Source organism: Dendrobates tinctorius, unplaced genomic scaffold, assembly GCF_039654945.1.
Source record: "Dendrobates tinctorius isolate UK_male_01 unplaced genomic scaffold, ASM3965494v1 ptg000205l, whole genome shotgun sequence".
Taxonomy (NCBI): Eukaryota; Metazoa; Chordata; class Amphibia; order Anura; family Dendrobatidae; genus Dendrobates; species Dendrobates tinctorius.
Genome location: NW_027361872.1, coordinates 7,722,541 through 7,748,983, shown reverse-complemented (window position 1 = coordinate 7,748,983; position 26,443 = coordinate 7,722,541). Strand labels below are relative to the sequence as shown.

General features: G+C 39.1%; 1 protein-coding gene across 11 annotated transcripts in view; it reads left to right on the top strand.

Annotated features, from left to right (window-relative positions):
* NRXN1 (neurexin 1) overlaps positions 1–26,443 on the top strand; it is a 1,899,875-nt gene that overhangs the window by 927,580 nt on the left and 945,852 nt on the right. For 10 of the 11 annotated variants that reach the window (XM_073553976.1, XM_073553975.1, XM_073553974.1 and 7 more), the window contains 2 exons: positions 16,520–16,723; positions 18,404–18,430. In XM_073553976.1, the coding sequence (XP_073410077.1) occupies positions 16,520–16,723; positions 18,404–18,430 (231 nt within the window). The remainder of the gene's footprint in view (positions 1–16,519; positions 16,724–18,403; positions 18,431–26,443) is intronic. The other variant, XM_073553973.1, reaches the window with a different exon arrangement.

Genomic DNA, 26,443 nt, shown 5'->3' with positions numbered 1-26,443 from the left:
GTGGAGACAGCTTTTTGCATTACTGAGATAGAAGATGACAGTTACTACTGATAAGATTCTATGGAGACAGGAAAAGGTAGGAGGATCTAGAACCAGAGATCTTCCTCCATCCCCTCCCATCTATATAAAATATTAACAGGACAAGCTGCCATCTCCTATCTCAGTAATGGGAAAGTCTGTCTTCACTGATACAGTTTTTACCCCAGAATTGAGGATTTTGAAAGTGAATGATCAATTCTGGAGAAGAAAGAAGCAGATCTCTCGATAAGATGCATTACAAACATTCTTTTCTTCATGTGTACTATTGATCTATGAAATAAAAATTAAAACAATTGCTAGTGCTACTTTTTAAGTTTTTGGTAGATATACACCACTCATATATATAGGACAAAAGAAATCCAAACCTACAGGGCCCTGTGTGAAAAAGTGATTGCCCCCTAAAACAAATAACTGGTTAGGCCATCCTTAGAAGTAACAACTGCAATCAAGTGTTTGCGATAACTGGCAATTAGTCTTTTACAATGCTCTGGAGGAATTTTAGCCCACTGATCTTTGCAGAATTGTTGTAAGTCAGCCACTTTGGAGGGTTTCTGAACATGAATCACCTTTTAAAGATAAGGCCACAGCATCTCAATCAGAATAAGGTCAGGATTTTGACTGGGCCGCTCCAAAGTCTTAATTTTGCTTTTCTTAAGCCATTCAGATTTGGACTTGCTGGTGTGTTTTGGATCATTGTCCTACTACATAACCCAAGTGTGCTTCAGCTTGAGGTCAAGAACAGATGGCAGAATATTCTCCTTCAGGATTTTTTTTGTAGACAGCAGAATTCATGGTTCCATTTACCACAGAAAGTCTTCCAGGTCCTGAAGCAGCAAAATAGAACCCATACTATCAAACTACCATCACCATATTTTGTTGTTGGTATGATGTTCCTTTTGTGAAATGCTGTGTTACTTCTACATCAGATCTAATGAGACATACACTTTCCAAAAGGTTCAACTTTTGTCTCCAGTCCACAGAGTACACTCTCAAAAGCCTTGGGGATTATCAGGATGTTTTCTGGAAAAACTGAGATAAGCCTTTATATTTTTATTGCTCAGCAGTGGTTTTCATCTTGGAACTCTGCCACACAGGCCATTTTTGCCTAGTCTCTTTCTTATGATGGAGCCATGAACACTGACCTTAACTGAGGCAAGTGAGGCCTGTTGTTCTTTGGATGATTTTGTGGGGTCTTTTCAGACCTCTGGGATGAGTCATCGCTGCGCTCTTGGGGTAATTTTGGTCGGCCAGCCACTTCTGGGAATTTATTTGGATGGTGGAATGATGTCTTACTTTTGAAGATCTTGTTGTCTACTTCACTTTGTCAGGCAGGTCCTATTTAAGTAATTTTTTGATTGAGAACAGGTGTGGAAGTAATCAGGGTTGCGTGTGGCTAGGGAATTTGAACTCAGCTTACCAAAGATATTAATTTATGGGTTTTTTGGGGGGTCAATCACTTTTTCACACAGGGCCCTTTAGCTTTGGATTTCTTTTTCCCTTTATAATGAAGACCTTCATTTAAAAACTGCAGTTTGTGATTACCTGTGTTATCTTTCTCTAATATTTTAATTTGTTTGGTGATCTAAAACATTTAAGTGCCACAAACATGCAAAAGAATATGAAATCAGGAAGGGGAAACACTTTTTTCACACCACTGTATATATAGCAGTAAAAGCAGACAGCCTGAAAGGTATTCCGAGGTAAAATGAAATATTCTTACTTTAAAGATCCGAAGTCTGAGAAAATGCATTATAATAAAAAATCTTCACTTTCATCAGGTAATATAGTCCAAATCTTCAATCTCATGCTTTTTTAAGGTTGGCTTATGGACAAGTTTCATTTTAAAGGCAGGTGGGTCAGATAGAAGAGCTATGTCTGTCACGGCTCATTATGAAATCCACAGTAGAGTAGATTCCAATATGTTAAACTATTAACACAGGAGCAAGAAAAATGTGACAAAACAAAAGATAAGATTATATTTTAGAGGTGTTTTTCAGCCATATACAATACGTATCCCAAGAAATCCCAGAATTGATGTTACATCTCAGGAACCTTTTGTCCACGGGCTGCCAACTTTGATACTGCGGACTGTTCCTTTGCTGGTGGAGTGAAATTGGCAGAGGGTTGAACCAAACTGTCAACTAAATTACAAAATCGTTCAATTAGGTAGGCAATGTGTACCACCCTGTGGCAAAATTCAGCTATTACATATGGTCATAGTGGAGATAAATGAGCAAGAAAAACTGCCTGCATTTTTGCCATCATTTCAACAGGAAAAGGAAGCATATGCTAATTTGAAAATAAACAGGAGATATGCATCTTAATAATGAGGTTGGCAGGACAATTTTTAATAAAGCTCACGCTCATCCATTCCTTTTTTTTTTGCCTTCCTACATTGCACACTTATAGTTACAAGCATCAGTTATGAAATCTAAATGGACCTTACATGACACCATGCACTAGAAATACGGTAGTAAAAAACATCAATTACACAGGTCAGCAAAAAAAAATTTTTCAAGAGCTGTTTTGGTTATTCCACGTAATCTTTATGTTTTTGAGTGCGCTGAATCCGAAAATTACCTCCGTTTTGTCATAGGACATCACGTTTTCTGACAATTTAAGTAACTATGTTAAACAAGGCAATACCTCAAAATAAATGAAAATAGACTCATAAAATTAATTTTTTATTACAAATGTTTCATGAAAATCATTTTTTTAACTGCAATGAGCTCACTAACACACACTAAAATTGATTCTTCTTCCCTGTGAGGCTTCTCTTGGTACATTTACGCTTGTGAGTAGCATCTGTAATGTCTCTCTGAAGCGTCCAACAGTAGTCTGCCATCATTGTAATGCTCCATCTTCCCTGGTATCTTCTTTCCATCTCTTTAATGTCCTGGTGGAATCGTTCACATTTGCTCTTCACTCACAGCTCCCAAATTTTCAGGAAAGTTGTCAAGGTGGGAATGGAAGAAATGCACTTGCAAACTCATCAGGCAACCTAAAGCTTGAAATGCTTTCAGCATTCGTGCGATGATTTTTTTGTAGTCAGGGTCTTTGTTATTGCCTAAAAACTTCTCTATGACCTCTTTAAATGCAATCCACCCTTCTTTTTGAGGATGCGTCATGGTATTGATAAACTCTTGATCAGCTATAAGCCTTCTAATGTCTGGTCCGACGAACACACCTTCCTTCAATTTTGCCTCCGAGAGGCCTGGAAACTTGGTGACCAAGTATTTGAAGCATTCTCCATCTTTTGGAAGTGATTTTACGAATTGCTTCATCAATCCCAATTTGATGTGGAGAGGTGGTAAAAGAACTTTATGGGGAGGAACCAAAGTTTCTCGGACGACATTTTTTTCACCAACTGTGAGCACCCTCGGCTGCCAATTCTTCTTGGTCCAGTGATTTTGTTGGTCTCCACTGTCCCATAGACACAGAAAACAAGGGTATTTGGTATACCCAGCTTGTTGCCCGAGCAGCATGCACAAGACTTTCAAATCCCCGCACACTTGCCAACCGTGGTCTTCATATTTAAGTTTACGAAGAACAAATTCCAAGTTCTCGTAGGTTTCCTTGAGGTGTACGGAATGACCTACGGGGATGGAAGCATAAAAACCGCTGTTGTGGAGTAAAACTGCTTTGAGACTTCTTTTTGAAGAATCTATAAAAAGATGCCATTGCGCTGAATCATATTGGATTTTGAATTGACCCATCAAACCTACGACATCGATGCAATAAACCAACTTATCTTCCTGGGCAAAGTAAGGAACGAACTCGTCTTAACGATGTCTGAACCATGAAAAAGACACTCCTGGCAAAAATAAATTCTTGCTTTTGAGCCTTGATCCGAGTAACTCAGTGGCATCTTTGGGAAGATTCAAGTCTCTTACCAAATCATTCATCTCCTCCTGGGAAAACAATTTTGGTCTTGTATCATCTTCAAAGTCAGAACTTGATTCATCATCTGGGTCAAGTATGACTCCACCTTCATCGGAGCTAGTTATCTCTTCCAAGGTAGCAGGGGCCTTGGGTACTGGTATATCTGTGCCATGGGGGATGGGATGAATTGCTGAGTGAATATTGGGGTATGAAATGGAATGCTTCCATTTTGAATTATACCCTTTCACATCGCATGAACAAAAGTAACAATCGTCACTATGGTTCTTTTGCTCTCACCATACCATAGGAATCCCATAACGGAAAGCTTTTTTCTTACCCTTGAACCAATTTCGGAGGTCCTCAACACACCGTTTGCACACTTTATGAGGCGCCCAAGCTTTATCTTGATCTCCAAGCTTTAGTACGAAATATGCAAAGTATACTTTTTTTCACAAAGTCTGTAATATTCAGCTGTTGCTTCAACACTGTATATTCACCACAAATGTAACAGAAACTGTCAGGTGAATTAATACACTTCCGCTGAGCCATAATGCTAATTTTGGGAAACACGGTTGAATATGACAAGCTAACACGAACTAAGATTAAAAAGTGTGAACAGGCGAGAACAAAGATGAAACAATTGAAACAAGCCCGGGCATGTCAGAGCCCGCTCGTTCAGCTTGCAACTTGTTGATGCTGGTTTCTTTAGCTCACTTTGCAAGTTCTTTTCTTTGAAAGTTATATTTTTTTGGCATTGTATATCTTCAATGCATTGATGTGAATTAATTAATAGTAATTTTGACTTTCAAAACCCTAAGATAAAAAAAACAAAAATTGAGAAAAATTTACTAAAATTGAAGAGAATTTTGCATTTTGTGGCAAATCCTGACTTCCAGGATTTTGTTCAATATTTTTAGTCGCAGACCTGTGTTATTACTTGTTTTAATATGCTGGTTATTGATTTTTATAGGCATCCCATTTGCCTCAGTACTGCAGTGCTCCAACGGTAAATAGCTGATCACTGGACTTCTCTGACAAACCAGATATGTTACTCCTAACTTTTCCACAAATATCATTGAAGGGGCAACCCTTTACCTATAAAGCACTTTAGAAATAATTGTGTCTTTAATGCCTAACCACTTTTGCAATTAGTTTTATTACAAAGTCCGGATCCTATTTTTTCTATATGTGTTTTTTTTTCTTTGCTATACTTCCTATGATGTTTTATTTGAGGGGTGTCTCCAACAAATGGGACATCATCAGGGGGCGGTGATAGAAGCAGGGTGAGTGACACCATCGCGCACCACAACTTCACCACCTTCAATTGAATCGTCATCAATCAGGGGCAGTGCTGGTGTCACTTACCCTGCTTTTATCACAGATCCTTGATGACAATTCATTTTAGGGAAAGTAGCATCTGTATTAGAAGCTGTGGCTGTGACAAAGATGCAGTGACTTCTTGATCACCTCTACTGAACCAGGATGCTACCAGGGGACTGAAGCTGTGGTAAGTGAATGCAGTGCTGCCTTCTGATGACATCCTGTTTCAGTAGGGGTGATAGAAGTTGCTGAGAAGTGAATGCAGCCCCAGCCTCCTTCAGTTTCACTCCAGTCCTGCTTCATACTCATTTGCAAACCCATGATGCTCTTTTAGTCAAGAAGAAGTTGTTTTTTTCTCCTGCTTTAGACCTGCTCCTGCATGGTCTGTCTCCATGACCTGCTGTAAATCTCTCAGACTGACTGAGCAGAATAGGTTTACAAATGAGCAAGGAGCTGGACTGAAGTAGGAGAAAAAAACCCTTTCTGCCCAGTCAACCAAGTTTTTTTCCCTCCTGCATCAGCCCTACTCCGCGGCTGAGTGAGCAGATCAGCTATGTTTGTTCATGATGCTTCTCCTCCTCTTTACAGTTGAGACACATGTATCAAGCGGCATTTCTTCAGGCTGCGACCCATCCTTATGCATTCCTAGGGCAAGTTGCAGCTTGAAATTTTTTTATAGCTGTTGTGCTCTGGAGGTATAAAGGTATTAGAGTTTAGCAAAATGATTTGCAGACTAGAGCACTGCAAATTTGCTACTGTGCCTCTTATGATTAGGAGCAGGGGTCTAACGATCACAGTCACAGAGGGAGTAGAGTAAGTTGAGAAGAATTGTTTCTTTTTTTAAAATGTGTTAGACAACAGTGACAAAACGGGGAGCATTATTACATGATGGGCCCAGGATATTGGACATTATCACTGGAAGGGCCCCAGTTTGGGGAACCACTATTACTAGAAGGGGCCCGGATTTGGGAACATTTTACCAGGAAGGGGTCCACAATGGGGGGACATATATTACTAGAATGGGCCATAATGGGGACATTACACCAGAATGGGCATTATTACTGGAAGGGGACCATAATTGGAGACGTTATACAAGTATGTGGGACATTATTACTTTAATATTATGCCAGAAAGGTCCCCAATGGTTGGACATTATTGCTGGAATATTATACCAGGAAGGTCCCAGATTGTTGGAGATTGTTACTGGAACGGGCCCAGGATGGGGAACATCCTTACTGGAAAGTGCACAGGATGTTGGACTTTATTACTGCACAGGGCCCAGGATGGGGGACATTATTACTATAAGGGGCATAATATGGGGGAGATTCTTACCTAAAGGAGCCCAAGATGGCAACATTAGTACAGGATGCGAGACATTACTGAAATATGGCAGAGGGCAACACTTATGTCTTTATTGGATTTAGAATGCTAGAAGCGCCCATGTATCTGACCAACATGCAGATGAGAGCCTAGGTCACAATTTTGCATCAGGGTCCATCAGACTCTAGTTACACCACTGATTAATAGTTTTGCAACATGAAAATGCATTGTAGCACAACATCATGATGTCACGAGTCCTACTAATTACAGAAAGAACCAAAGATGCCAGCAGGCTGTTAGAAATTTGCAATTCTCTGGACCGGGTGCCACGGAGTACCAAAGTGGTCATTGAACCAGGGTACTGTGAATCATTTTGCTCAATTCTTAAAGCTATTTTTTTTATTTCAATCTGAACTTCATCTCATGTCTTTACCTCAGTGTAACTGTCTCCTTATATTATTTATAGTAATCACTGTTTCATACCTCTGAGCAGAGAGGCACCCCATTGCTGCCTGTCTACGATAGCCATACCTGCTACCTTAGTGGTTGTGCCTAGGTATACAACTGGCATTAAAAAATATGGTAATCTTCCAGGACATTTTTTTTAAACTTTTGGGGCCAAAATAACGTTTTGTTTTTGGGTTTCATTAAAAATTTTGGAACATTTGGGTGTTATAGGCTAAATGGTGTGTTTTTCTGAACTCCTCTGTACTAATTTATGACCATTGACTACATCAAAGTTGAGCTGAACTTTGATGTGGTCATGAATCAGTTCAGAAAAAGGCAGATGAAGTGTTACTGACAGATTTTCAGTTCATCTATCCCCAGCTCATTATGTACTAGGAAACAAAGTCTGTAAAAGTCAAATGGTGCCAATTTTTTTTTAATAAAAACCAAACTCAAAATACATGAATTTAGGATAACAAAATCCCCCCTAAAGGTTTCCATATTCTTTCATTGACGTGACTAAACAGAGAACGTCTCTTTAATGTTATTTACCATAGATATGTCTGTATGAATAATAAAACGATGGATGCAATAATTAGATTAGTTTAGCACTTTCTCTCTCCCATTACGCTGGGTTTCATGACTCTCTCTTCAATCCTTCTGGCTATAACAAAAGTAAATAGACCTAAAGATATAATGTGACTCCATCTTCTGCTTCCTGCTTTATGAAAGTGACATAAGACCACGGCATGCAGAAACTCTGCAGTGCTTCTGATACACAATAGAGAAAGACATCAATCAAACTCAGGCTGCTCATCTCTCTACCCAAGCACAATCCAGACACCTAGTCTAACATGCCATGGCAGCGTTTTCTGACGCTCAGCTGAAATTAACTCTTGCAAGGAAATATTAACTTAATATTAAAGCTAAATGAAAATGTTTTTTTTTATCACCATCATAAGTGACATATGACAGACTGGACATATTCTGTATCTTGAGTAACTAATATACCTTTGGTGCTCAGCTGATAACATGTTTCAGGCTCGATCCCATAGTATTCATAGAGGGTTATTTGACGCCATCAAAAGTTAGAAAGCTGAAGCGGAAAGAGGAACGAGACTTCACTGTTAGAGTTAGCAGGTTAACCATATCCATCATTAATGTAACTTAAAGAAACTAGAAAATAGATGTATACTGTATGCACATCATGGTTTGAGAACAGATTGATACAGTTGTGGCCAAAAGTATTGACACCCCTGCAATTCTGTCAGATAATACTCAGTTTCTTCCCGAAAATGATTGCAAACACAAATTCTTTGGTATTATTATCTTCATTTAATTTGTCTTAAATGAAAAAACACAAAAAGAATTGTCCTAAAGCCAAATTGGATATAATTCCACACCAAACATAAAAAAGAGGGTGGACCAAAGTATTGGCATTGTTCGAAAACTCATGTCATGCTTGTCTAATTTGTGTAATTAACAGCACCTGTAACTTACCTATGGCACCTAACAGGTGTTGGCAATAACTAAATCACACTTGCAGCCAGTTGACATGGATTAAAGTTGACTTAACCTTTGTCCTGTGTCCTTGTGTGTACCACATTGAGCATGGAGAAAAGAAAGAAGACCAAAGAACTGTCTGAGGACTTGAGAAACCAAATTGTGAGGAAGCATGAGCAATCTCAAGGCTACAAGTCTATCTCCAAAGACTTGAATGCTCCTGTGTCTACCGTGCGCAGTGTCATCAAGAAGTTTAACGCCCATGGCACTGTGGCTAACCTCCCTAGATGTGGACGGAAAAGAAAAATTGACAAGAGATTTCAACGCAAGATTGTGCGGATGTTGCATAAAGAACCTCGACTAACATCCAAACAAGTTCAAGCTGCCCTGCAGTCCGAGGGTACAACAGTGTCAACCTGTACTATCCATCGGCGTCTGAATGAAAAGAGACTGTATGGTAGGAGACCCAGGAAGACCCCACTTCTTACCCCGAGACATAAAAAAGCCAGGCTGGAGTTTGCCAAAACTTACCTGAAAAAGCCTAAAACGTTTTAGAAGAATGTTCTCTGGTCAGATCAGACAAAAGTAGAGCTTTTTGGCAAAGGCATCAACATAGAGTTTACAGGAGAAAAAAAGGCATTCAAAGAAAAGAACACTGTCCCTACAGTCAAACATGGCGGAGGTTCCCTGATGTTTTGGGGTTGCTTTGCTGTCTCTGGCACTGGACTGCTTGACCGTGTAATTGGCATTATGAAGTCTGAAGACTACCAACAAATTTTGCAGCATAATGTAGGGCCCAGTGTGAGAAAGCTGGGTTTCCCTCAGAGGTCATGGGTCTTCCAGCAGGACAATGACCCAAAACACACTTCAAAACGCACTAGAAAATGGTTTGAGAGAAAGCACTGGAGACTTCTATGGTGGCCATCAATGAGTCCAGACCTGAATCCCATAGAACACCTGTGGAGAGATCTAAAAATGGCAGTTTGGAGAAGGCACCCTTCAAATATCAGGGACCTGGAGCAATTTGCCAAAGAAGAATGGTCTAAAATTCCAGCAGAGCATTGTAAGAAACTCATTGATGGTAACCGGAAGCGGTTGGTCGCAGTTTTTTTTTTGCTAAAGGTTGTGCAACCAAGTATTAGGCTGAGGGTGCCAAAACTTTTGTCTGCCCCATTTTTGGAGTTTTGTGTGAAATGATCAAAGTTTTGCTTTTTGCTTCATTCTCTTTTGTGTTTTTTCATTTAAGACAAATTAAATGACGATAATAATACCAAACAATTTGTGATTGCAATCATTTTCAGGAAGAAACTGAGTATTATCTGACAGAATTGCAGGGGTGTCAATACTTTTGGCCACAACTGTATATAGCTTTGTGGGTTAGGATTACATTTTTGTATATTAGTCATATAATAGCCCACTCTTTATTTTATTATATGTCCAGTGGGCAGTCTTATTTAATCAGTTGTCCAGAGCTCTAACATTGATGGCATATCCTTAGGAAACATCATCAATGTCTGATTGGTGGAGGTGTGACACCCGGCACCTCTGCAGATCAGCCGTTTGTTTCTGGCACAGCTCCATCAACCGTATAATGGCCATGGCTGTATATTGCATATCTGTCCTCTATTCAAATCAATGGGGGGCGGATGTGCATTACCCAGAGCCAGCCATTATTCCATTGACGGACCTGTGCTGCTCCAATGGAACAACGGGAGAAGCTGGTCTTCAGGAATGCCGGGTGACGCATTCCCACCGATCAGACATTGATGACCTATCCTAAGGACAGGCCATTAGTGTTAAAATCTTGAACAACCCCTTTAATGAATGTCTGCTATGTCTATGTGCATGCACTTTTATGGGTGATAATGGAAAAGGAAAAGGGCAAGAGGGTGTAAGAATGCAAGCAAACTTGACTTTGGACTTGACACAGGCTTCTTGATATGTCTTTTCCTAAACTGTCCGTAAACAGTCAATTACATTCAAAACGTTGTAGCTCATTAGGCAGAAGCACTAAAATCCTGCCTGAGAGTGCACACTGAGTGTTGAGGTTGTGAAGATGAAGCTTAGGAGCCTGTATGCAGAGTGGAGTTTGGGCTCACAGACTTTTTGTTGAGCCATATACAGTTCTCAGACAAAAGCTGAGTTCTCTTGCCTGATGGAATTGCACTTTCCAAAGCTTTTTTTGGGTGGTACAATTGATCAAATAGATTTGCAGGAACCTGATCCACCCCTCAATTTATTAGTCAGTTGGTTACGGACTAAAGCCCTGCTTACCTACTACTACCTGCGGTATATTCAGCACTTAGTCTAATTAATTGTGCACCTCAATGTCGTGACGTGGCATCATCCTAATAACCAGAACAGGCACCCGGAATGTTGCAGGCAGTAGGAGGTTTGCAAGGCTCCGTTCTAGCAGCCACGGACTACAGACGTTTTCCCAAAACAAGGTCCTGCAACTCTAACCGGTGGTGGTCTCAGGACTCAGGACCATACTCATCGGAAGAATATGATAGATAGGGCCTGTCGTTTTCAAAAAATATGTGATGCAGTTCAATTTAATGCAATTCAAGAATAGTTAGAGGGGTTGTCGGGCCTTAGACTACAAGTATACAACTACACTATGTGACTGTAAATTTCTGAACCCTCACGTCGTGCGCACTGTGCGCTGTGAGGATACTCTGTTGCCATAATCAGAAGTGGTGGTTGCATGACCACAAGTGTGCGATTTGCATACATTCGGTAACATGCCAACAAGATGGGGACGTTCTTGCTGAATGCAAATATATTGAGCAAATCCGCACAAACCTAGTCGGAATGTGGTCAGAAGTGTTCAAATCGTATACTTGTGTTCACATGACCACCTGCTCCCAGCGCCGGCACCGGATAATCCTCTCAGTGCACATGATGTGAGAATTCAAAAGTCTGCAGTCACATAGAGTGACTGCAGATTGTTGCCTAAGGCCGGACAACCCCTTTAAGGGTGGACAAATCTGTATCTAAAGCTTCTGGGTCTGAATGCATGATTTTTAAAAGTGCTTACAAATAGTATGCCTGATTTCTAATATTGCTCTTTATTAGCCATATGAACCCTCCCTTCTACCCTTGTGCCCAGATGCAACCACAACCTCCCTACTCCCCTATAGTTATGTCCTTGTCCTCCATTGAGGCGTTATTTGTACGGGCCATCAGTTGAACTGAACTAGATGTAGATTTATGTCAGCAGTTCCTATGTGACTAGTATAGATTTCATATTAGATGATGTTGGATTATGGAACAAGTCTTTATCTAACCTCATAAACCCAAGAGCTGCAGCAGGGAGCAAACAATAACACCATTATCTCCTTTACCAAAAGTGAGAATTAAATACTATAAGTCACAGCCAGCGATTCATCACTGTGGTACTTTCTTTTATTACATTGATGACTTCTCAGACATTTTTTTTTTGCCTTACATTTGCTTTGTCTTTCGTTTATTTGACTCTAAATCTGGCTTTATAAGTGTTTTAAAAACCCACAATTTATGGTGGTAACAACACGTACTTTTATTTTGTTTTTGTTTTTTTTTTTTTATCTTGCTGCCATAAAAGTAAGCATGATTTATTCTGGCATTATGATCTTTCCCTGATTATACATAGAACAAAAAACATCCATCTAATCTCGGAGTTGGGTTTTTTTTATGGAATGCGGCAGATGGAATGACAGATGTCACATCAATATAATTTGGCTCACACTCTCATTTCCATTGTTGAACACAGCAGGAGCCTTTCCTTAGGTTAAGACTCTCGTAGGTATACAATATATATGCTGTAGGTTTTAGCCTCAGCTATATCTTCTCCCTAGTGCGCTAGTAAATGCTGCCTTGCACTTTTGGAAAAATATGAGAATTTGTGTGTTCATAGCAAAGCGTGTCTCCCGTGTGAAACTGTAATATTTATGTGAATGTAACTAGTTTATGTAATTGCTCCTCATCTAATATTCCATTATGCTTTCTTCTTCCATTTGTGGTCTGTATTGTGTCTGTTTGTAATGACTATTACTACTGTATTTGCTGTCTGTCGTTATTCCTATTGTGATAATGATTTGTAGCTTTTAGCGGTAGAGACGTCCATTGTGGTTTCCCCATTGGCTTTAGTTTCAGGTATTCTGCTATATGGTTATGATAGTATAACAAGACAAAACCATCAGAACTGACACTAAGGACCCCCATACCGATGTGTAAGGGGGGCCTCCACACTGTCCCTCAACAGATTAAGACATGGTGAAAAAGGATCAAGGAATTTTGATTTCAGACTGCTGATCACTTTATTCTCTAGAACAGAGGTCCCCAACCTATAGCTCGGGAACCACATGTGGCTCGCGGTCCCATGAATTGTGTCTCGCGGCTGTTTGCCAGCTTGGTGCATTAGGTCCATGTCTAGCAAACGGGTGATTTACGTGAGTAGCCCTGCACAGAAGAGCAGATCTGGATGCACATATACTGTCTTGGGGTTTAGTTATGGTACGCTGGAGGATGATACTACCTGTTAGAGGAGGTTCTTGAAGCTGGATGCGACAGTGTGTTGGGAGTCCTTGATGGGAGAATACTGAATGGGGGTATTGTGGGAACCTCTGGATCTCAGTGTACTGCTTTGGAGTGATTTATGTGGAAAAGCTTTGGTTATGATTATACCTGTAGTGGGGGCTTTAGTTGACACTAGTTTCAGGTGGTGCGAGCTGGATGTGGCTTGCGACCCTCTCTCTAAGCTGAATGTGGCTCTCAAGGTCAGAAAGGTTTGGGACCACTGCTCTAGAAGATAGAGCCACTGCCAAGCTTCCCTGATGGCGGCTTATCTTAGGGAGGAGGAGGAGCTTTCAGCCAAGTGTTCATATATATAGTGAATTTAAAAGAGAAGTTGTGTATGTCCTCTGTAACATCGGCCAAACAGTAGTTCAGCTATCAACTATCTATTGTGAATGGGCTTAGGGGAACATATATTGTGTATCCACTGCAAGCCTAAAGGTTGTGATGCCTGACATAGGAATCCAAAAGACACAAAAGATAGGAGTCATGCAATGTTTCTGGATGCTGTATAATTATAACAGTGAATCACTTTTTTTTCAGGAGTAATAAGCACTAAGTATCGTTTACAGTATAGTACTTAATAATGAAAATCAAGTGTATGTATTATATAGGCAACTGATGTGGTGCAATGGGACTCCTGGAGATTGGATGCGTCCCTAATGAGTGGTAAGGGCCTGTGCTGGAATTCTCTCTCCATACACCCTATAATATTACAATGATGGGAGGAAATAACTCAATTTATAGAGAAATAGAGGGTGCACCAAGTATCAATGTCTAAATATACGGGTGCAGAAACCTTGCATGGGATAATACATGAAACCATAAAAAAGGACTAAGACCATGCAAAACACTGGTATGCACACCGAATCAATACATGAAAGATGAATATGTAAATAATGCTTTTATTGAGAAAAATGGGACACACAATTAAAACAAAACCACGAAGGTAGCAGTGTCACACCCCTAAGCCCAGATGTAGCATACAACCATAAATGGTATAATAGTCCCCCTTTGCAAATGCCAAACCACTACAAGAAGTAAAACCTGTCAAGATGCACTGTGGGGAGAGAAATATGTACTCCTGAATGGAGAACCCACAAGTGCACTAGAACATATTCACTGACAGGGCACACAAAAAAGAATATTTAGCAAAAAGTAGGAAAACATGAGCGCCAGAGCCAGTAAAGTATAGTGGTCAATAGTCCATACTCACTATACATCCAGAATAATGAACTGTCCCTGCATGCCTGCATTACCCACAAAAGTGGGACAGACGATCACCGACCATATTCCTATTGAGGAAATCAAAGGCGGTTGGGAGAGTGCATATAGGGAGCCAAAATAAGCTAAAACAGCAAGAAGGACATGGAGCGTATCGCTTGCTTATAGCAGGTTCGTCGAGCATTATGAAACAGAAAAAGAGCACTAAGATTGTTCATTTATACCTGAAGAAGACTCCCTTTCTCAGAACCTTAATCTAAACCACTGGTTAAAGGGACTCTGTCAATAAGTTTTTGCCACCTAACGAGAGAGCAGCATAAGGTAGGGTCAGCTACCCTGATTTCAGAGATATGTCACTTAGTGGGATACTTGCTGTTGTTCTGATAAAATCACTGTTTTATCAGCAGGAGATTATCACTAGAGGACTAGTAAAACTGCAGCCATGTAGTTCAACCACACCCACAGCACTAATTGGCAGCTTACAGGACAGTGTACACAGAAATCTTCCAATCAGTGGTGTGGGCGGGGTTATACAGAGCTCAGCATTAGAGAACTGGTAGATCAACAGCAGATAAAACAAAGATTTTATCAAAACCTGAAACAAGCAGCCCAGTAAGTGATACATCACAGAAATCAGGGTTTCTGCCCCTACATCGTGCTGCTCTCAGATGGGGTAGCCAAAACCTACTGACAGATTCCCTTTAAGCTTTAGTAGCTGCAGAGGTAACAGTTACTTCCAAGCCCCAGTCTCAGAGGGATTCCAAAGGCCCCTTTATCACAGACATCAATATAATATGGAAGATAGGTTCCTATCTAGGAGCGTCACATTACGATTCTGACCATATATTTAGACTGTCCAACTCTTATTTGAGTAAAGAAATAAATGAACTAACAAAATAAATGTACTTCAGCTTACGCCATTACTGCAGAGGTAACGGTTATTTCCAAGCCCAGGTGCCATAGGGATTCCAATTATGATATGGTCGATGGGCCCAGGAGTTTCATGTTATGATCTTTCGATCCTTGTTGAGGAGAAAAAAATACAACTTACGCAATATTAATTAAATTGGATAGAAAAGATCTGAGCTTACTGTAGACTGGAATCCTTTATTTCAAGGTTGTTTGCAAAGCATAAATCTGTACTAAGGAAACACTACTTGAGTGATACATGCTTTGTAGTTGGCGTTTACCATGCATCTGACTTATAGCAATAAAAAATAATACACAATAGACCGTGTAATCCAGCGGCTAGTGAAGGCAAATTGTGCAATATTTTTAAGGAAACCCAATCATAAATATGATTTTTATCCCCAATCGCATGGATTTAAGTAAGAAAAAAGAATTGGCCGCGAAGGTGGACAATCCCTTTAAAGGAAACCTGTCAGCTGATACGTGATGCCCAATCCATAGGCTGCATGTAACAGACACTGACTATAAGAACCCAGGCAGGCATGTTGGAGTCTGAAAAAATTTCGTAGAACAAGCATGCTTTAATCGCCGCCGGGGACCGAGCCGCACTGTAGACTAGTCGGACAGGCTGATCTCCAGTGCCTTCTCTCTGCCTGCTGCCCTGAGTTGCCTACATGTATGCATAGGCAGAAACCTGTCAATCCAGGGCAATGGACGGGATGAAGCTACCGGGACCTACAGGTATGACTAGTCTACAGCACGGCTCGGTCAAAGCATGTTTTAATGTGAAACACCGCAGTGTTTCGGAGTCCAATACATTCTGCCCATGGATTGGGCAGCATGTATCAGCTGTCAGGTTCACATTAACTTAAAGGGGTATTTCTATCTCCATGATCCTACCCCAATATGTAGTAGGTGTAATAATAATAATATTGTCTAATACCTCCAATTAGAAATGTAGTATAGTTCTTCTGATTCCCTATTTCGCTTATTCCATGTACAGGACATTGCAGTAGCTTAGGTATCCATGGTTATGACCACTAAAAACTAACTGTCAGTATGTGAGTGGTTGTTGTAACCATGGATGTCTACGCTACTGCAATGCCCTGCGCATGGGGTAAGTTAACACAGTGAATCAGGAGAAGTATACTACACTTCTAACTGGAGGTATATGCCATTATTATTATTATTACATCTATTACATATTGGGATAGGACCTTAGAGATGGGAAAACCCTTTTAAGCAATGGATCTGTAAAATTTGCAAAAATGTGAAATAATTGAAATGAATTGTAAAAAATGATCTTTTCTTTTTGCAGAGGCAACAGTTCTAAGCTATGACGGAAGTATGTATATGAAGATTCAGCTCCCTGTGGTCATGCACACAGAGGCAGAAGATGTGTCATTGCGTTTCCGCTCACAGCGTGCTTATGGTATATTAATGGCGACTACATCCAGAGATTCGGCAGACACCTTGCGTTTAGAGCTCGATGCTGGACGTGTAAAACTAACGGTCAATTTAGGTAACGCTAAAAAAAAAATCCCAAAATTAACTTGTCTCATTTCAGATCACTTTTACTCTTGCTTGCTCTCACATCATTTCCTTTTTGTTTTCTCAATTTCCATTTTTATTATTTACATTCTTTCTGTTTTTATTTTGCTTGCACAAAAACTCAAATCCTAACAGTTAAAAAAGAGAAGACAAAAAAAAGCTTTTTTTATAAGGTTTCTAAGGAGTTCTTACAAAAATTTGATGTGAATGACTTTTTTTTACAAAGTTTTTCTTTTCCTTTTTAGGCTATTATTATACTTCTTGCGCTTCTCTTTTAGAACGATCTACACTACTCCACACTAAAACCTCATTTGGCTTATTTATTTTTCTTTTGTAGTTGCATTTTTTTAAGTTTTCAATCAAAAGTGAACAATAACCCTTCAATGACCAAGGTCTGCGGCCCTTAGCAAACAGTCTGGAGAGCATCATCCGCGCAATTTCTTGCACAAAATAATGCACTGGTGGCTCAGAATAAAAAGTAAATTGAAGTGAATGATAAGAATATAAAGAAATATAGATGCAGATTTTCCTTACATACAAATTTATATTTCCATATGTTCCGCATCCTACATAGAATTTTCACTATTCATTCCATTAATGATGGTACGAAGGTACCGTAACTAGAATTTTTATTGAATTGTTGCAATTTTTGTTTAGATGAAAGGAAAGAATTAAAAAGAAAAAAATATATATTAGAGCCTTGGTATAGTAAAAAAATTTTTCGGGAAATGGAACACATGATATATTGCGCGGTAGTTTAGAATATGTTTTGGATAGAAACATGAATATTTGGCTGAAAAATTCATCACGTGTATGTTTTAAGATGCCCCTTTGCCCCCTTAGTCTATTAGGACCCATCACTGCAGTTGTATTTTGTAGCAAGATGTGCGCGAGTATTGATCCCAGACTGTTTGCCACCACTTTTCTGATGCGGTTGACGACACATGACAAACTTTGCTACATGGGACTGAAATCTTAGTTTTAAAACATATGTTCTCCCCAATGGACCAAATATGATTTTTTTTAAACAAGCGATATAAGAAATAATATATATATATAATATTTGTAAAAAAAAATTATTATTTTATTTATTTAATTTTTTTTATTACATATATTTTTTATTTATTTATCTATTTTTGTCTAAGCTTTAAAGAGTAGTACTCTAATTCAGGAATATTATATTTTACCTCCATTGCTTAAAAAAATGATCATTTCTATTTCTCGTCACAGACATATTTTTTTCCTTTGAGGTAGAACATTGCCGGACAAGATGGACGATCTTTTTGGCAAGCCCTATACCCCCATTGTGACGGAACTTAAAATACCAAGTTTCTCAGTTGTTTATTGTTCTGGCATATATGGGAAGAAAGTGGCTGCCAATCTTGATCTACGTCTTTGACTGCTTTTATGAATTCTGAGGTTTGTCTCCGTGTAGCACAGTTGGATTGGCCAATATACTTGAGTTTCAACTTGAAATATTTCAGAGAAATTCTGTGTCTAAGAGTTTTAGTGGCACAAGAATACATTTCTGTCGAGTGGCCACATGTGCATGTGTCTGTCCCCGGAAGGGTGGACTGTAATTTTATTGGATGTCTGCAGCTAATACCTTGAAGGATAAATTTTCATTTCTCATCTATTCTTCCCTATCTAGACTGTATCAGGATTAACTGTAATTCCAGTAAGTGCCTATTCAACAATTATTTATTTATTTTTCTATTGTATTATATTCTAAATATGGATTTTTTTTTATTTTTTTTAAATACATTGTTTAATACTGTTTATTGTAACTATTATTATGCTATGACTTTAAAAAAAAACTAAAATTTAATGCATGGATTATAATTAATATATTTTGTTATATTTTCTCCTTGAGTTAATTAGACAGGAAATGTGGACTGTGACTTTATTTTTACATTTGTTAACTAGAACATTTTTCAAAATTTTTTTTAAAGATTTTTACATTTTCCAGTGGAATAAATATAAGTAAATCAGCAAATATCAATAAAAATTATTACAAAGAAAACTTTTTACAAAATCAAAAAGCCTAAAAAGCAAAACAATTAGTGTAAAATATTTTTAAATGACTGCTTATCACTGAATTATTTAATCAGCCGTTATAAAACAGTTTCTTATTATCATAACATATTGATTAAAAAGTAAAGCTTTTATTAAACAAGATTATTGCTTTCATTGTCTAATGGTTTTATTTTTCATTGAATGATGATCTCTTTTTTTTAATGGAAACAATCCAGTTAAACTTTTCTAAGGCAAAAAAAAAAAAGACGTGATTTTTTTTTATTCACATAATCTCAGCAAGTTTTCAGGCTATGTTTACTCTTGAAATCGGCTTTGTGTTCATGAATAATTGCAGAAATTGTGCCTATCTTTCAGCAGTTATCCAGTGTCTACTCCACTAAAATCGATGTAAAGTAATAAATAAATAAGGAAAGCGCATTTTCCTTATTCTTTTTGCAATAAATGGAATGGATTTTCTAATACCTAGCTGTTTGAATCTAAATTGTATGCCTTATTTTTGGCATTATTCTCTTTAAAGAAGCCCTGTCTTGAAAATTTTTATTTTCACTAAATCCATATATGTGTGTATGTAATATAGCATGTGTATGTGTGTATTAATATAGTAAGAGGCGGAGACACCAAGAGCAATAAGGTCTTATCCGGTGGAGAAATTGGTGTAAGTGAGAGGTATAGGAAATGCTCACCTATTTGGGTTGTTTGACCCACAACTGGGAAATCAAGGTATGACGGCTGCTGCAGTACCCTCTGGTTGGGAGATCCCACTGTGTAGAACAATTGGTAGGAGAACAATAGGTAGGAGGATAGGAGTAAAGGCCCCATCACACTAAGCGAGATCGCTAGCGATATCGCTTAAGCGTCACCGATTTTGTGACGCAGCAGCGAAATTGCTAGCGATATCGCTATGTATGACACTTACCTCCTACCGGCTCCACCGCTGGTTATCGCTGATCGTGCGAGAGCGTCCTGGGCCATTTCTCGTCGGCCGCTTCCTGCTGGGCTTCCTGCTGGCGCCGACGAGCGATGCGTGGATGCGGGTGGGAGGACGTCTTCATCACCGCATCTGACAGGTAAGTAATGACCGCTGCTGCATCGCTGGTGAGATCTGCCTGTTTGGCAGCTCACTAGCGACCATTTAGCGATGCACTAGCGATCCTGACCGGGTCGTATCGTTGTCGGGATCGCTGGTGCATCGCTAAATGTGACGGTACCCTAATAGTCTGTGCTGCTGTGCTTCCACTTATTCTCAGATTGTAAGCTGAGAACAAGTGGAAGCACAGCAGCACTTCCTACTATTTCTATCCTCCTACCAACTATGTGATAATATACCCACCTATCACTGTCTTCTTCAGGATCCAGCAATGTTCAGCTCCTCTTCTCAGTGACTTCACTGCTCTTTAGATTCTAAGGATTACGCTGCGCTCTGTGTGACCCGGTAGTGGCTTTTACAGTGTAAGCCTATGGAGTGTCAGAATGAGACACCAAATGCTTACATTGTAAAAGAGAATTTCGACACACTCGTAGAGTGATACGGAGAGTCTGGAGAGAAGGGACAACACTAAGAAGAGGAGCAAAATGGCACTGGATACTGGAGAAGATAGCGATAGGTGAGAATATTAACACATTCTAACTACAGCACATACATATGGTCATAGCTGAAAGTGTTGACACCCTTGAAATTGTTCCAGAAAATGAAGTATTTCTCCCAGAAAATTATTGCAGTTACACATTTTGTTAAACACATGTTTATTTCCCTTGGGTGTCTTGGAACAACACAAAAGACTGAAAAAAAGGCAAATTGGACATAATTTTACCCAAAACCTCAAAAAAACCTCAAAAATGGGCCGGACCAAATTGTTGGCACCTTTCCAAAATTGTGTGTAAACAATTTTGTTTCAAGCATGTGATGCTCATTCAAACTCACCTGTGGCAAGTAAGAAAAAAAGGAAAAGATGACTTTGCTTTGTGCATCAGTGTGCACCACACTAAACATGGAGAACAGAAAGAAGAGAAGAGAACTGTCTGAAGAGTTGAGAACCAAAATTATTGAACAATATCAACAATCACAAAGTTACAAGTCTATCTCCAGAGATCTTGATGTACTTTTGTCCACAGTGCGCAACATAATCAAGACGTTTACAACCCAAGGCACTGTAGCTAATCTCCCTGGACGTGGATGGCAGAGAAAAATTAATGAAAGGTTGCAACCAGGACAGTCTGGATGGTGGACAAGCATCCCCAATCAAGTTCAAAAGAAATTGAAGCTATCCTGTATGATTAAGGTGCATCAGTGTCAGTTAGAAGTATATGCCAACATTTGAATGAAATGAACCGCTATGGCAGGAAACACAGAAGGACCCCACTGCTGACACAGAGACATAAAAATGCTAGAATGCAGTTTGCCAAAATGTATGCATGTAAGCCAAAATCCTTCTGAGAAAGCATCTTGTGGACATATGAGACCAAGGTAGAGCTTTTTGGTGAAGCACATCATTCTACTTTTTACTGAAAATGGAATGAGGCCTACAAAGATAATAACACAGTAGCTACAGTCAAATATGATGGAGGTTCAAAGATTTGTTTTTTTGCTGCCTCTGGCACTGGGTACTTTGACTGTGTGCAAGGCATCACGAAATCTGTAGACTACCAAAGGATTTTGGGTCACAATGTAGTGCCTAGTGTCAGAAAGCTGGGTTTGCGTCCCAGGTCATAGGTCTCCCAACAAGACAAAGACCACAAACATTCTTCAAGAAGCACCCAGAAATGGATGGAAACAAAGCAATGGAGAATTCTGATATGGTCAGCAATGAGTCCGGATCTAAATCCCATTGAACACCTGTGGAGTGATCTTAAAACTTTTGTTGGGAGAAGACGCCTTTCAAATATGAGAGACCTGTAAATGAAGAGTGGTCCAAAATTCCAGTTCAGAGGTGTAAGAAGCTTGTTGCTTATAGGAAGCGATTGATTGCAGTGCAACCAAATATTAAGTTGAGGGTGAAAAATATTTCTGTCCAGATCATTTTAGGGGTGAAAATTATGTTCAATTTGCCTTTTTTTCCCTCAGTTTTCATGTGTTTTTCCGATACACACCAAGGAAATAAATGTGTAATTTTCTAGAAGAAATACTTCATTATCTGGAACAATTTCAAGGGAGCCAACCATTTTTGTCATGACTGTATGTACACAGATTTAGTGGGAGAAAAAAAACCTAATGGGAGTTTTAAGTCATTGCAGGTTTCACGCTGTCCACTGATTCTCAAATATTCTTACGCTTTTCAAGTTTTATCATTAGAATCCCAGTATAGGATTACAATGATATTAAAGGGTTAGTCCAAAGGCATAAAAAAATCTGAAAATCATAAGTAAGCAACTTTCTTTACCCTCACAAGCATCGCTTAGGCAAAAAAAAAGTTCTTTTTTTCAACATATACAAACCCCCCAATATGATAGGAATTGTGCCCCTGGTTTTTCTTGCATTAGATAGCATGCACTATAGACTACAAATCCTGGCATTCATTTCTTTTCACTTTGTTACTATTTTTTGGCCCTTCCATTTTGCAGTATGGTTTTGTTCTATTCTAATGCAGTGATTAGAGATGGTGCAAATCAATTCACAGGATATAGTCCAGCTGCCACGTCATTTATCTGTAGCCACTAGATGGGAGCCCAGTGAAGCACTTCTTACCTCCAACATCATACAGTATGTCCAACACACTATAATGATGATGTCACGTCAGGGTGGCTAAATAAAAGTGGAGTCAGGACTGCCAATAGGTAAGAAGTGGTTCACAGGGCTTCCATCCACTGATCACAGATTACTATCATGGCTGATGGTCAGAGTCTTGTAAACTGATTAACATCATCTCTGGCAGAGACTGAAAGTTGCAAAATTTGGCCCAACTCACTTCAGTTCCTCCTTCCTGATGTATTTTTTTGGTGCAATGTTTTCTCCATTTTGCGAAATGCATGAGTTTTTGGGCAAAAACTGTTCAAGACAGAAAAAGAGACAGTTTTTACTTTGTGGCAAATTCATGAATCGCATATGCCATTTTGAAGATTTTAGCAATGACAACTAATATGACAATATTAAAAAGGAAAGTGATAGAAATGCAAATGATGGATAGGGGGTCTGATATCATGCCCGGTTGTCATCCATTTGTATCAGATCAAGTATAAAAAAGACTGCTTTAAATTCACTACAAAGCAAAAACTAATGCAAAATGATAACCATCTGTTACAATCCATTTCCTATGGACTTCAATGTTAAAAATAATGCATACAGTTGATTATCTTTTTTGGCTGGAGACTAAAGTTGTGCAGACCCTGTTTTTTGACCCAGCTGAAAGAAGTTAATTAGTGATGAGCGAGTATACTCGTTGCTCGGGTTTTTCCGAGCATGCTCGGGTGTCCTCCGAGTATTTTGGCGTGCTCGGAGATATAGATTTCGTTGTCTCAGCTGCATGATTTGCGACTTGTAGACAGGCTGAATATATGTGGGAATTCCCAAACAAACAGGCATTCCACACATGTATTCAAGATGTCTAGCGGTCGCAAATCATGCAGCTGAGACGACGAAAACTAAATCTCCAAGCACGCCAAAATACTCGGAGACCACCTTATCATGCTTGGGAAAACCCGAGCAACGAGTATACTCGCTCATCACTAATGTTAATAAGACTGTGCATTCATTTTTGACAGGTGCAGAAAAAATGCTGCAATGTTAGAATTGTTTAAAAACAGAAATGTTTAGTTTATTTTTACCAATTAACAAAATACAAAGTGAATGAACAAAAGAAAAATCTGAATCAAGTCAATATTTGGTGTGATCATTCTATGTCTTCAAAACCGGGTAGTCCGGTTTCCTCCCACACTCCAAAGACATACTGATAGGGAATCTATATTGTGAGCCCCATCAGGGACAGTGTCAATAATGTCTGTAAAACGCTGTGGAATTAATGGCGCTATATAAATGAGTAAAATAAATAAACAGCATCAAAGCTTCATTTCTTCTGTGTAAACTTGCACACACTTTTTGAAGGAAATCGACAGGGAGGTTGTTGCGAACATCTCTGAGGACTATCACAGATCTTTGGATACAGGCTTATTTAAATCCTTTTGCTCCTCATGCGATCCCAGTCGGATGCAATGATGTTGAGATCAGGGCTCTGTGGGGTCCACGTCATCATTTCAAAGACTCCTTGTTCCTCTTTATGCTGAAGATAGTTCTTCATTACGTTGGTTATACATTTGGGGTCATTGTCTGGCTGCTGTATAAATTGGGAGCCAAACAGATGCCTCCTTGATGGCATTTCATGATGAATATGTATCTGCCTGTATATCTCAGCATTGAGCACACCATTAATCTTGACCAAATCACAAACTCCAGCTTCTAAAGTGCAGCCTAAAACTTGCAAGGATCCTCCACCATGCTTCACAGTTACTTGGAGACACCCATTATTGTGCCACTATGAAGCCCTTTTGGTGAAAAAACTGCTATTTTGGTCAAATATTTCAATTTTGACTCATCAGTCCAGAGCATGTGTGGCTAATTTTCTGCACTCCAGTTCCTATGTTTTTATACATAGTTGAGTAACTTAGCCTTATTTCATGTTGACGGTCCAGATTTTTGGTCACAATTCCTACATGAAGACCACTTTTGTCCAAACTTCTCCAAGCAGTAAATAGGTTTACCTGGGTCCCACACTGGTTGATGTCAGTTTTGAGCTGATGACACAACTTCCAATTTTCTTGACTGACCATTACATCTACGGTCCTCAACGTTGACATCTCTTGGTGTCTTCAAAGCTGAGAAATTTAGGCAGATACTTATCCATCATGCAAAACCAGCAGAACAGTGAACTCAGACATACAACAAATGTCATAAAGAACCACAGTCTGTTCACTATAAAGAAAAACAAAGAGTCCTGGAGATGATCATACGACCCCACAGAGCCCTGATCTCAACATCATTGAGTCTGTCTGGGATAATATGCTCAGACAGAAGGATTTATACAAATGACATCTACTGAAGATCTGTGGATATCTTTCCAAGACATGTGGAATGACCTATATGGAAATTTCTAGAAGAGTTGATGATTTTATGCTATTTTGAAGGCCAAGGGTGGTCCCAACAAATATTGATTTGGTTTAACTTTCTCTTTTTAACATTAACATTTATGATGTTTAAAGTATTCTTATATTTGCAGCATTACTTCACATTTGCCTAAAACATTAGCGAGGAACTGTACATGTTTTTATATGTATATAATGTCACGGAGTGACTGGCCCAGTTTGACACGACCCAATGATTGGTCGGTAACCAAAAGATACAGCAACTCAATGCCGTTGGAATAGGGGAGAGGAAGTCCCTGACAATAGGGAACCAGGGACGGTCACCTCCTGAGCTCCAACCTGAGCCTGTCCCTGCTCTCACCTATAACCCTATGCAGGTCCTTACCCCTGCCAACATCAGGATACCTCGTCCCTAAACTGTCACCTCAAACTCATATCTATGACATGCACCCCATGTGGTCACATGGGATGCGATGCACGTCATTGACATGCATCACTCCCCAAATGACTGATGGGGACTAGTCAGAGACTGCAGCATCCACCAAAAGCCTGCAGCAAAGTAAGACCGGAGATAAAGTAAGAGGAGCCTTTAGAAAAAACAAAGATTAATGGCGGCACCAGGACAGATATTCCAAGGGCAGCAGAGAGATGAGTATAAGAGTTCATTGTTTTGCTAGCCCTTTCCCATCTCTTAATATTTCCCAATGACCACCATTTTGCTGGATTCAAAGAAATTTAATTCCCAAAAGTTCTGATTCATTGATATCTGAATTTTTGAGGAAATTGAAAGCTAATTCAATTAATTTTGCAATCGATTCACTCATCTGTGTGCATTAAGATTCTGTAACAAACCACAATACACTGTAAGTTAATAGGTTTGTAACAAAACACATAAGAGAATTTTATCAAGATTTGCATTTTCTATTCCCGTCTTGACCCTATAACCCACTGGAGTAGGGTAAGCAGAACTTATTACGTGTCACACACCTCTTCATTTTTCACATCTGTTTGGTTGTCCACATGTATATTGGAATATACAGTATTTTCTGGCATACATGTTTTGTGCATGTCTGAAATAGACCAATACAGCCAGGATTGAGGTCAGACACTGACTTTATTGGCTTCATTCAAGTGAATGCCTCAGTCGGGGTTCAGAATACTGTTTTTTGAAAATTCTGAAAAAAACACTGATGTAGTTCTCGTGGGTGAGCACTGTAAAAATGTGAACCTATCATTACATTGTAGCTAAAGCATAGTTAATAAGCTTGGATGTAGCACAGTTAATGAGTGAGATTGAAATACAGATTGAATGGATCCAAACTGGTGCCAATTGGCATATGTTCTTTGTTTTTGTTAAATTACACATTCTGTCATTCTTTGTTTAATTTTTTTTTACAAATTATGTATCAAAAGAACATGGAGACAATTACAAGAGTAAACATAGCCTGAGTATAATTTTTAAATTTTAATTATTTAATATTGGATATGTTTTAACAGTAGAAACAAGCCATCCCATTATAATGTTATTTGGTAATATTGTAGAATTAAAGTACCCCTAAATCTTTATCTCATATCTACATGTGTT